Consider the following 12731-nt stretch of genomic DNA (forward strand, 5'->3'; position numbering starts at 1 on the left):
GAAACCAGGAATACGCATAAACAGCATGTGGCATGGTTTGTGTGTTGTGGATCGTTGGAATAGCTCTGTGCCAGTTCATCAACAATAATTTGTGCATATTAATATATTTGGATGCATTAAACTTCATTGGCAGTTATCTTACTCCTTAAGCTATTAATTTATGAAATCTGTTTTGAGGAAGGGTAAAAACTTGTTGGCAGCATATGGTGTGATATTGGGGGGAAAGGATGGCTGCGGGTGTGAATTTTATTTTGTCAGTTTAGTGGGAGTACCTCTTGTTCTTTAAAGATGCCATCTGCACAGGATTCTCACTGCAAGTCTTATGCTTCTGTGCAGATCATGCAAGAGCTCACTGAGCTTTAAGTTTGACTGCTTTGGGGGAGGGCAAGGAGAATACTTCATTCTGTGCTACCTTTTCAAGTATTTTGTTTAAAGGCTTTCTTCTTTGCTATCCACTTGCCATATAAATACACCTTGAAGGATCTACAACTTAAGTAGCCTTTAAAGGCTGGTTGTCATAAAACTTTGCATCAGTCGTAGAGTAGTTTTGACAAACACAGATCCTGTTCTTCACCTACTGCTGTTCTTTTTAGATGCCGGGTGTCTTCTGTCTGTTCTCCCTGACCTTCCTGCAATTATCAGATTAATCATTCTTTTCACGCTCCGATTCATGGACTTTAATGTCTTGACCTTTGAGTTGTACGGTGTGTGAGACGGGACGGCTCCTGCCCCAGTTTCATGGTTGCTTCAGGGTTTCTCCATACCTTTATTCAACGTGTTTAAATGCATTCAGCTCTGTAGGTGTGAGCACACAAAGAACTCTGCAGTTGTGAGGGGTCTGGCTTCGTTATTAAATCAGTGAATGTTAGGCACTGCATATACCTGTTGTGACATTTCATGTGGTGGTGGCTACTGTGCAGAAATAGGCACTCCAGCTCTTGATGTGATGCACATGTGCTTGCAGTGCATCGTATTTCATCTTTGTCCTCAAACTGATTGATCTTCAGGTGTTACGGGGCTCAGATAATCAAAGATATTACTAAGTATTAGAGCTCTGTGTGGTTATTTCTAGTGCCATCTATGAAAGACAATTTCTTCTATTGCGTGTTCTGTCAGTTTGAGATCCAGATTGCGTGTGTGCGCTCCCTAATGTGTTTCACTCCCTGCTAAGAGATCCTGACAAAGATTGGATCAGGTTGAAGCATAACAGACAAAATTCCTTCAGTGGGTCTTGATATGCCAAGATAAGAATTCAGAGAAGTTTGGTGCAAGTTCTGTTTCTGAACTTAATGTCTTTTTCAGTCTTTGTTGTTTCAGATGAGAGAATCAACTAGATAGCAGTGATTTCCATGGCTGATTACATGCTGTATGGCTGCTTTTCTTTTTTCTTTTTTTAGAACATGATGCATTAGTTTCTTGACACCTGAGATAAAAATAATTTTGTGATGCAGATGGTCAGTAAAAATGCTGAATATAATATATTGCAGGTATAAAAAATGACATTTTCCTTATTCTTTGAGGGGGGGAAGGCCTGCCTTTAGGGGTGGATTTAACTATGTTACTTTAGTTTATGAAGAGGCCTTTGCATGACTTTTTTCGGTTCAGGTTATTTTTCACATTTACAATACAAGGCAGCCATTGCTTTACTGGAAACAACAGTGCAACTTCACATTCTAGTCAGCAGAAATTGCTCCTGGAATACTTTTCATCCTGCCTAGATGAAAGCTCAACCCTTGTGGACTTGTCACAGTCTTTGTTCATCAGGAAACTGTTGTTATGCTCTGCAGCTCCAAGATAGTGAAAGATTTACTCTAAAGGGAAGTATTTTCACTTGTATTCGGATCTGTTCCTTTTTTACTATAATTGTGATCAACATGGGGACACATTGTCTGGATTTGGCCCACAAAAGGCTTCTGTCTAGCTGTGACCTTTTCCTCTTCATGTAGAAACGTATGGAGAGAGAAAATGGCTCAGGCCATACCCACTCAGGTGCACAGAAATTTCTAGTGGAGGAAATCCGTGATACTGTAATAACTTGGACAAGTTGTCCCTTACCTCGTTTTAGGAGCTTTTGTAAACTTCTTGCTATTTGAAGTATGACTAAATTTATTACAGTTCCAGAGCTCTAAAAGTATAGGAGCATATCTATAGATTTCACACTGTATGTGCATCTGCCATATTAATGCTGTTGCAGTTTTTAAACTGTGTTACTTTATTAAGATGACACTGGAACACTTCAGAATACAAGTGCATCAGGGGTTACTGCTGGATCTCATGACTGGAGAGTTTGAAGAACAATTCTGAAAAGCATTTGTCAGGAGTAATACAGGTAGTGATAATTCTTCCTTGAAGTAGAGGGAAAGACCAGGTGACTTCTGAAGATCTACAGCTGTGCTTCGTGTGATTTTAGTGGAAGGTCTGATGTACTATTCAGCTGTTTGGTCAAAAGCATTCGCTTATTTTGTTTTGGAAGCATGCTTCTTAATTTAAATCCACAGAGGAACAAAAACATTTGCAGCCCTCTGTCTTGCTTTAAACAGCTTCTCTATTTACACAGTTTATATGAAAAAATTAACCTTAAGAGGTTTGTTTGTTTATATTGCCAGATATTTTAGGAATGCTGACTCATTTTACCAGGCAGAGGGTACGTACACATGGGCAAGTTACCATCAAATCAGAAGGATGAGAACTTAAAGGATGTGGGGTGCTCCCGAATTGTGCTCCTGGCCGTGTGCTTGATCTTAACCCAAGCACAGTCGCTGCGAAGTGACTGGCTGCAACCTCACAGCCTAGCTTACCACACTGCCACAAGGGATCACTTGCTTTGTAGGAAGTGCTGTAAGCCAGGGCTAACAGAAATTCAGCACGGTGCAATTGGTCAGTATTATTCCAGAGAATCAAGGTACAAAGTGCCTGCGTACCACCAAAGTCACAAACTAACTACAGGGCAATGAAATCATAGGCAGCATGATGGTGGTGAAGAATGGAAACTCACCTGGATTGTGGAATACTCCATGTTTTGGCATCATCACTTTAAGCGCTGCTTCGAAGATGTACATATCATTAGTATAGAGAGGACCTTCTGTTCTGTGTGTGCTCTGGAATCATTGGTTTGAAGTTTTTGCTTCAATTTCTGTGCAATAATAGTCTGAAATGCTGTGCTTTTTGGTTTGATCATACTCGTGGTAAGTTGCTTGATGGGTTTACTCCAAAGATTTGATTTGCCCGTAGATTCTTCCACCGACACTTGGTCAGAGCTGTGTGTGGAAAGGCCAATCTGATGCTTCGAAAAGGAATCTCTAGTAAAGCCTTCCTTGGTGGTCATTGCTTAGAGATGTGCGTTTTTCTCCTAAATCTGATGAAGTTGAGGGAAACCCTTCTCAAATCACATCTCCATTTGAGTGTGTTTATTTCCATATCGTTACTATATATTTTATATTCAAATAACTACAAACTGTATCTCCTATGCTGAGCCTTTACTCCAGTTTTGTTAGTGTTAAGCCATTGCTTTTATTTGAAGATACAGCATGGTACAGAGACACAGCAGAGCTCCTCCAGATCTGATTTACAGTATCGCTGATAGCTGCAAACTTAATTTTTTCTTGACCAATGCTAGCAGGTATGAAACAAAGGAAATGAACTGAAATACCAGATCCTGGTGCTGACTGATCCCTTTGTATTATCCTCTGACCTTTTTCTTGCATTACTAAAGCGAATGAATGATACACTGAGCCGCAAAAGCTCATATGCAGAACATCTGTGTAGTCTAAAAATGACATTGTGAATAGTGACCATGGATTAGAGGCAGTGGTTACCTGTTCTCCATCCCATCCATTCCTGGCAGCCCGGCAGTTAATTTTGTTTCCAGAGCAATGAGGTAGGAATAGGAATACAGACATTAGGGCTACAGCTGTTCTGCTGCTCAATCGGTGGCTTTAGGCAGTTGCCTGCGTGGATTTTTGTTGCAGCTGAGGCGATGCAAGCGCTGGAGGGCTGGCTGTGAAACAGGCTGTGACAGTTCCTGGGTCCCTTCCTCGCTCTGGCCCTGGCCTTTTGCCCTGACCTCTGCTGAGCTGTTTGAACCTGATTAAAGGGGTCAGACTCATCGCTGTTTGCATGTGATGGGTTTCACTGCCTCAAGGTGAGACTGCTTTTTTTTTTGCCATGCTAGCAAGGTAAGCCATTCTCCGTGGAGTCAAGCAGGTACAAGAGGAGCATCCCTTTTGGCACCAGTTAGCTGTCAGGTTGGCTTTGTTGTCATTTGAAAATGCCCTCAACCTCCCCTCCTTGTCAAAGGTGGCTCCTGTGTTTTGTATCGTACTGTAATATTAATCTGGATGTGTGAACAGTCACAGAATGAAAAAGTGGAGGGGGCACTGCACACCTTTTCTGAGTCCAGGTCAAGTGTACAAGGCCATTCCTGATGGTTGACGGAGCTACTTTTGGAATAGCTCCAACAGCAGGGAGTCCCCAACTCCCTTGTTGCAATGTTTTCTAACTGTAAGACAATTATTTTTAATATCTAATTAAACTTCTTGTGAGCTCAGTCTTTTCTTATTATTATAGCTTGGGTAGGCCACAAGAGTTAATTACAGTCCTCTTTGCAGTTGCCTTTAACATATTTGAAAATTGTCAGCCTGTCTGTTCCTCTATCAGCACTATCTTTTTTTTTAATTAACTAAGTCAAGCAGTGGGTTCTTCAGTTATTTCTCAAGTCTCATACATTAATTTCATGCAAATTTTCACTCATGTTCTTGCCTTTTCCTCAGTTTGCATAGATGTCTTAAAACGCATGCTTAGTTCCAGACGTCATCCAGCTGAGGCTGTGCTGTCACCGGGGCAGAATAATTCTCTTGGGCCTTGTCATAAGATTAAGTTTCAAAATACCATTTGTCTTTTTTCTACAGTGCAGTATTACGTCATTTAGGTTGAGTTGCTATCGTAGGTATTGCCCCCTTATTTTCTTCTTGGGCATTTAATTTTTCTTGTTTCCTACTCCCCATTTTTTATTGAATTGCTTTCAGATGGTTTCTCCAATATGCCAATTTGCTTTCGGATTATTGTTTTGTCTCCCAACTACATTTGCACTATTTTGATATGGTTTGCTCCTATATTATGTGATGCTATTGAAGCTGTTGAATAAAAATACTGATTGCAATCATTTCCCCATTAATTAGGAGGGGCAGGGACAAACTAAATGCTGGAAAAACATTATTGGTAGCTGGATCCACACTAACTCCAGCCAAATTCAGCTTAGGCCGTAGAGCAGCATGAACATTTATGGTGTCAGCTTGGGTCAGTGAACAGTGTGACCATGTTTGCGTGGCGCTGTGCCCAAGGTGAGGAACCTTCCAAGAAGCACTGGGGAACGCAGTGCGGAGACACTCAATCTGCCTACCTAGAGAATGTAACCGCCTTTACCTGGACTAGTTAATCGTGCCCGTGCAGAACTATTGCTGTTGTTTTCATCCTGTGGCATGGATAAGCCTCATGAACTATATCAATTCACGTAGACGTGGTAGAAAATCTGTTCATTTCTACTGCTGAGCATAGGACGGACACTATAAACATTGCTGTGGATGTGTCCAGACGATTTAATGTAGGTATGTTGCTACCTATCAGTACCTATTAATGTTTTTTGGACATTTTAATGGAGAAAAAAATGTAAAAGCAGTAACTTACTCCTCACACAACATAAAGAAGGATGAATTGGGAAAATCTGCACGAATGTTGAGGTCACTGCAGCACTGCCCAGTTGCACACAAATGTGCCAGAAATTATCAACAAAAGACTTCAGGTTGTCATGTGAACCCAAACAAAGTGCTTGAGCATGCATTTAAATGCTGCTTTTAAGTCCTAACGCTCAATGGTGAGATTTTTCTTAAAGACAGCAAAACTGGAAAGTAGGAGCTGACATGTTGCTCACACGCGTTGTTGTGCTTGTTCTTTGTGAACCATTTGGTTATCTGAAAGGCGGCGAAGCGACTCTTTCTAAAAGCAAAACCACTTTTGGCCAGGAATGACTACCTTAGAAAACAAAGCCAGACAAAACCAAAACAACAACAAAACAGAAAAAAACACCACTAAACTGCAGAGCATCTTGTTAAGGTCACTGCTTGCATTCAATACACAGGATATATTTCCTGGTGCTGTTTTTGTTTGTTTTGAGTTGTCAGCTGCTCAGCTCTGGAACAAGTTGTATTTGCTTAATTCCTCTAAATGAACTGACCAACCCTTTGCCTCTGGGTAAAGTTATGTTAGTAGGGTAAAGAGATTAGTAATGAGGGTGAATTGCACTTACTGTACAGCAGTGACATACCGGAACTGAGCACTGTCTGGGTTGGGTGACTGATCCATCTTTTTTAAATAGTCTTCATCTTCTGGTGCTGAAATATATGCAAGGAGGAATACTGTATGCTATTGCTTTCTTTCTGCTGAGTAAAGAAGATTTCTTTTATTGTATGGCAGTTAAATTTTATTATGAGTGGTATCTTTAGGGAGAAGGAGACAAAATAAACATCCTCCCCACTGTCCTTCCCCAAACAACATAGTTTCTGTTTGATACATTTTTAGAATGTGAAGGTGGCATAATACCTAAATAGTTTATCATTAAAGGAATAAATTCATGCTCTTGTTGTACATCTTAAAAGTGGTAGAAGTAGTATAAGATATGATTGGCAGAACTCAAGTGAACTTCAAAATCAATTTTGAGAATTTTATGTCAAAAAATTCCTATTAAATTATAAAGTTAATGTGGTCAAACTGTTTCCTTGTATGAGTTAAGAACAAAAATAGGAAAAGAAATCCTGCCCTTAAAAACTCTGAAGCAAATCTATAAAACTTTGAATTTAAAGAACGCGATTTATGCCTCTTTGGAAACTCAACTTCTGCTCAACCCCCTTACTTTTCTCTGCAGTTTTGTTTACAGCATTTTGAACACGGTGTTTACTGGAGGTTATTAAAAATAAATTGAATCGTTAACTTCGTTTCTAAGATCATGTGGCTGAAATCTTTTTCCTTTAACTTGACTGCGGCAAAAGTTTGTTAGCTTTTTGTTGAACTGTTTTCAAACTAAATTAATAGGTGTGTCATCTGTAAGTTTGTAAAATACTTGAACAAAGCTTTTCTAATTCGACTCCGTGTTCCCGGTCCTGCAGTTGCTGTGGGTCTCACGCAGCCACTGAGAAAGGATGCTTCACCTGAAGCAGGGCAGAATAAATTATCCAAAACTGCATAGGTTTTTTGATTACTCACGTGATGACTAGTGGCACAGAACATCACGCTTTTTCCTGTGTAGGCTTGTAGTTTCGTGTATTTGCATACCGCTACTCCCTTAAATGTGTAGATTTTTCTTCTTTCAAAAGGGATTATCTTTTGAGAATAATTGTTACTACTAACCCTGTCGGCAGAAGCTGTGCTGCTTCTGGCATGCAAATGGCACAGTAGCGTACTGGCCTGGTTGGGACCAATGTTTGTAACGGATACGTTCTGGAAATGTATGGCCTGGCCTTCACCTGAAACCTGAGAGCTGGGAAATGTATTTATTTATTTTTTTGCTTTAGGTACTAAAAAGTAGGACAGTTCTCCCTCGAGATCCGTTTTCAGAAAGATGCACTATAAGGATGTGGCAGTTCTTGTTGTATGAACATAAGATGAAAAAAAACCACGTTCTAAAAATCGTCATTGCTGTGCTGCACTGTGTGTTTCCAAGGTTTATGCTGAACTCACTTTCTTTAAATATTTTAGCGAGCGCTTCCTCAACTCGCGCTGATTTCTGATGCTGTCTGATGGAGCTTCAGGGAACCACCGGCACCAGATGGGGGACTGGGAGGGTTGGGGGCCAGAAAATTGCTGTAAGGTGTTGCCGGCCTGTGCGGAACGTATAAAGGATCTCAAGCCAGTTGTGCTTTAGCAAATCTGAATGGTTTCCTGATTTTTGTCTCCCAAAGTTGTGTTACATACTGACCTACGGTTTTGCTTCCAGAAGGTTGATTCATATAAATCACAGGTCTCTGCGTGGTAATATTTGTTCAGACTGGTTTGTCTGCTCTTCTTTCTATCCCAGCACCAAGCCTAGTTTTTGAGACAAACTGAGCTCCTTCCAGGAGGGCAAGTTAAGCACCTGATTGTTTTTTCTGTCTTTTATATTCATGTGTGGTCCTCTCCTTTCCACCTCCCCCAGTCCCCCCCGCCCCGTAATAGCTGTACAGTTGCATTTCACAGAGAAGTGGAATTTCCTTATCTTGTTTTGGTTTTTTCATCTCGCCTGCGTGGGTGGACTTGCAGAACCAGTGTTCTAGATCTTCCTGCATCACAACAAGCATATTTGCCCAGCGTTGCAGATCTGTTACATTGAGCATTTGAAAAAAAACAAAACCCGTTACTGGAAGAAGACTGAAGAACCGAAGCTGACAAAGGTAAGCCTGCTACTTAGAGCCCAGCTTTGAGACCAAATATAAAAGGAAATTCCCAGGTGGGATTATCTGTGCTCAAGGCATTGTGGAAGTAGATTTCTTCTTTGTTTACACCCTTGCCTGTTCAGCATGTGACAGAATGAGAATAGTGGTCATAGCCCATGCATGATGATTAAAGAGTATTTTCTTTATGTTTATACCATACATGATAATTTTGTCTTGGCAGCAATATTCATTTACTTACAATATTTGTATTTTTATCAGTAAGGTTAAGAAGAAAAGTAGTGCTTTTATCTGAAATACAATTGCTGCAAGAGCATACGTCTATGTTTAGAATATATTAGAGATCTCACTGGTTGCTCTTGCTCATTTCACTAAGAACAGAAATAAAGATACCATTACAAAGAACAGCAGAAATCTGCTAAGTACCACAGCCTTATAACGAGAAGTTGGGTCCTGTTGGCAATCCTCAGAAAATGAGCCCACCCTCTGTGCAAGTATGTCCAGTGGAGACCACTGCTTTGATAGTAGCAAGAGTGGTGGATTGTTGCATTTGAGGTTTTGGCACTTTATATTTCTGCTAATTTATGACCCTCATGTTGCAACGCTGACTGTTCCAGTTAAATATTGCCAGGCTTTATTAATGGAGCGGGTGTGGCAGGCACAACTCTTCTACATTCTTAATACTGTGTTGACCAGAATGCTGCATAGGCTCCAATTTCTAGCTTCTTCTCTCCAACGTTTACTTTTCCATAAAAGTTGCATGCAAGAGAATTTGTGGATCTGAGTTTTGTCAGCTCTTCAGTTTACGTAGATTAAGTGTTGATGTTTTCCAAGATGCTGCAATTAGTTACGCGGTAGCTTAGCATTAGTTCAGTGCCAGGTACCTGTTTCATTTCAGATGTCAGTCTAAGAGGCAGTATAGCAGCTGCAGTCATTGTTCCCTCGAGGATAAGAGTCATATATGCTCATATGCTCCTTTACCTTTTTCCCTTTCCAGTCAAGTAAGTTTTTGTCTTTTGCTACATTCACCGTTTTCTTATTTTTATAGGGGTCAGAGGTATTCACATTTCAGCCTTGTCTGTTTTGCAGGTTAATTTGTTGTCGGTTCATTCACGTGAAGTCACAGCGTAAGAAGCACTCTGTTTATAGCCACGGAAACCGACACCAAAGACCGAGCAAGTAAAGAGTTAACCAAGAGAGCCAGCCGCCGAGTTTGACGCCTCTGTAACTAGTCTGGTGGAAACTTTGAGGAAGATTGATTCTTCTTGTGGTCACAGGGAAACAAGGTCCAGCCACAGGCATGTAATAAATGATGTTTAATAAATGATTCCAAAAAGCTGCCTTTATGTGTTTGCTTTTACTTGTGATTGCTCAATTAGATACTGAAAAGTGCTAGGGTGGGTCTCCTGATGTACCTACTGATTTTCCACTAGTCTTCTGCGCTGTGCACGCTGACTTTGAGTTCTGCTGCTGACCAGGGGTCCAAGTTTTCCAGGGAGAAATAGGGAGAGACTTTTCTGCTCAAAATGCCTTCGTGCATCTTGGGCATGTCCAGAGAGCCTCTCAAGCTTCTGTTGGCACCGATTGATTTAAATAAAAAGCAGTAAGTTTTAAATAGAGAACACAGGGGAGAGGTAGGCAGGAGATACCAACCAAACATTTCTCCACTTGCACAGCGTGACCACCTTTCTGTTGTGATAATGTTTGCAGAGATGTGTAGGCTGGGGGTTCAACTAGGACTGTGTACAAAGTCGAAGCATCACACCATATTTCAGGCTGCTACAACAAATTAACTATTTAACACTTTGCTAATGTTGTGCACACATTTGTTTTGACTCCCAGCATGAAAATAAAGGGAATTATTGCAATAAGCTTTCTGCCCAGTAGAAGTTGTTACGATATAAATGAGAAACTTTGTCCTGTACTTTGAGTAAACAGAAGCGACAGGAAGCTGTTGGAAGGAGGACTGTGTTTCATTAGGTACCAAAAGAAAATTTCAGAGGGCTCTGTGTCCATCGCCTACAGCTCAGTATGCAGCTCAAGCTGATGTAGTGCCGTTTCTCTCCGGTAACATAGCAACTGGACCACACCTCCTCCTGCTGAAAGATGCTAAAGAGCCCTTTGAGCACTATCTGGTGTACTGCAAGGGAACTGCACCATTTTTAATTACCACGGCATTGCCAGCTGATGCTTTTTTTTTTCATGGAATCGCAAGGATATTCTTTGTTCTCTATCAAGTAATCCATTTTTTCATTCACAGTTTGTGTAGTAATCCCATTTATATTTTCACAAGAGGACCGAGTTAAATTGAAATGAGTATCAAAATTGTGTACGTGTATCAGTGCATTTTTTTTCTTGTTTCAAAGTAAGCTTTTGATTAAAAAATAAGCATTCTTGTCCACCTGATGATCTTCTCGTTTAGCACTCCTGTATGGTGGTAGTATGTTAACATTTTGGAAGAGTACTCAAGGATTTGAGCATGTTTTTCTTCTCACTTAGACTTTGCAAATGACTGAAAAGCTTTCCCCACTCCTAACCTCTCTTCTGTTGTGCAACAAAAGAGCTTTCCTTTAAGCATCTTGGTTTCCAAGCACAAGAAATCGTCTCTGGGCATTACTGAACGTTTGACTTAAGGTGTGATGAATCCTCTTATGCCAAGTTAAATTTTGTGATGTGTACTGTAGATTAATGTTTAACTTAGTTCCACTTGCTTGTTTTAGCTAGCATTGTTCAGAGTTTTTCTTTAAGGTCGTTTTGTTCAGATCTCAGGTTTTGTGCAAAAAGAAGGATGCGCTAAGTCTGTATTGGACGTCACAGCCTGACTTTTTGTTTTGCTCATGTTGAGGCTGTTCCCTTTGCTGCCTGTCTTAGGAAGATGTTTGTTGCATTTTAACAGTATAAAACCCTTCTTTCGGCTTTGTGACCTGCATGAGGGAAAGCCTTTTAAGCAATCTGAAAACTTATTTATTGATTTATTTTAATGTATTGGTATCATACCGTAGTGATTTATCACTTGTTGTCATTGCCATTTGGTATCAGCTTGGGGAGGGGGCGTGTTTTGGTGAGCTGCGGCAAAACAGCCATTGCAAAAATAACGCTGTTGGTGTTGCTGTACTTCGAGTTTTACATTCTGCTAAGAATTTAAAACAAAAACCAATAAATTGTAGTGTATTTGTGAGAGCTTGTGGCAGCTTGTGACTCAAGTACATCAAAACCAATAGCCTACCTAAAACAACATAAAGTTTGGAGCTACACATACTTAGTAAATCTTTGGTGTTATTGTGAAGACTGTATAAAAATGCAAATAAGTTAAATGTACCTTTTTTTTTTTTAACTTGATAATGCTTATGTGTCCCCTCCCCCTTCTGTCTTTATAGGTCTACGAGGGCTAATCAATCTTGGGAACACATGTTTTATGAACTGTATTGTCCAGGCACTTACCCACACTCCACTGCTGCGAGATTTCTTCCTCTCCGACAGGCACAAATGTGAAATGCAAAGCCCCAGCTCATGTCTGGTCTGTGAAATGTCTACGCTTTTTCAGGAGGTGAGTGCTGTTCGCCACGATAACGTCACCGTTCCACAGACATTGGCTGTTTTGTATTCCAAAAGGAATTGTGTTCTATTTGCAAATATAAAGGGGATGCAAATTCTGTTTCCCCTCAAGGTGGTAGAACAGAGACTTGGATCCCACTCTCAAAAATACCTGACTGCTGAAAATGAAATTATTGGCCTTTAAGTCCTACACTTAAGTCATCCTTGTTTAGGAAAAGCTGCTATTGGACATAATTACAGTCCTGCCTGCTCTTCTGAGACTGACCTACAGTCCTTAGTCTTAAGGCTGAATGTGTGCATTAATTAAAGGTGCAAGTTTTAACTTGAAAACGTGTCACAGGCTCTTCAGGTTATAATGGGAATAGGAATAAAGTGATATATAGCCTTGTGGTTTTAGACACTGGATTATGTAGGTTTGTATAAATATTTTACGGATCTTGATTCAGTGCTTTCTAAGGGGAAAACATCTTTGTTACCATCTCTTAGGTGGAAATACGTTAATAACTAGGAGAATGTAGACAATTGAATGCGTTGGTACAGTTTGTACCTTGCATAGAGGAACTCCTGTTCTTTCACTTTCTCCCTCAGGTGAATAGCTTTGCGATGTGCCTTTCCCTAGGTCTAATCTGTGGTGGATATGACGGGCGCATTCTTTTCCTTAGTAAATAGTAGAAGAGCTTTACTATCTTAATTCCACATGAGTAATGTAAGGACTACATGGCTAGACATGAGCTTCTAGTTTTAAAAGGAGTCTTTTTT

At 40.4% G+C, this 12731-nt stretch overlaps 1 protein-coding gene across 8 annotated transcripts in view; it reads left to right on the forward strand.

Moving 5' to 3' along the window:
• Window positions 1-12731, forward strand: part of USP22 (ubiquitin specific peptidase 22) — a 100027-nt gene that overhangs the window by 62400 nt on the left and 24896 nt on the right. For all 8 annotated transcript variants that reach the window (XM_080557444.1, XM_080557443.1, XM_080557442.1 and 5 more), the window contains one exon: window positions 11795-11964. In XM_080557444.1, the coding sequence (XP_080413570.1) occupies window positions 11795-11964 (170 nt within the window). The remainder of the gene's footprint in view (window positions 1-11794; window positions 11965-12731) is intronic.

This window comes from Anser brachyrhynchus, assembly GCF_964034855.1.
Source record: "Anser brachyrhynchus genome assembly, chromosome: 15".
Taxonomy (NCBI): domain Eukaryota; kingdom Metazoa; phylum Chordata; class Aves; order Anseriformes; family Anatidae; genus Anser; species Anser brachyrhynchus.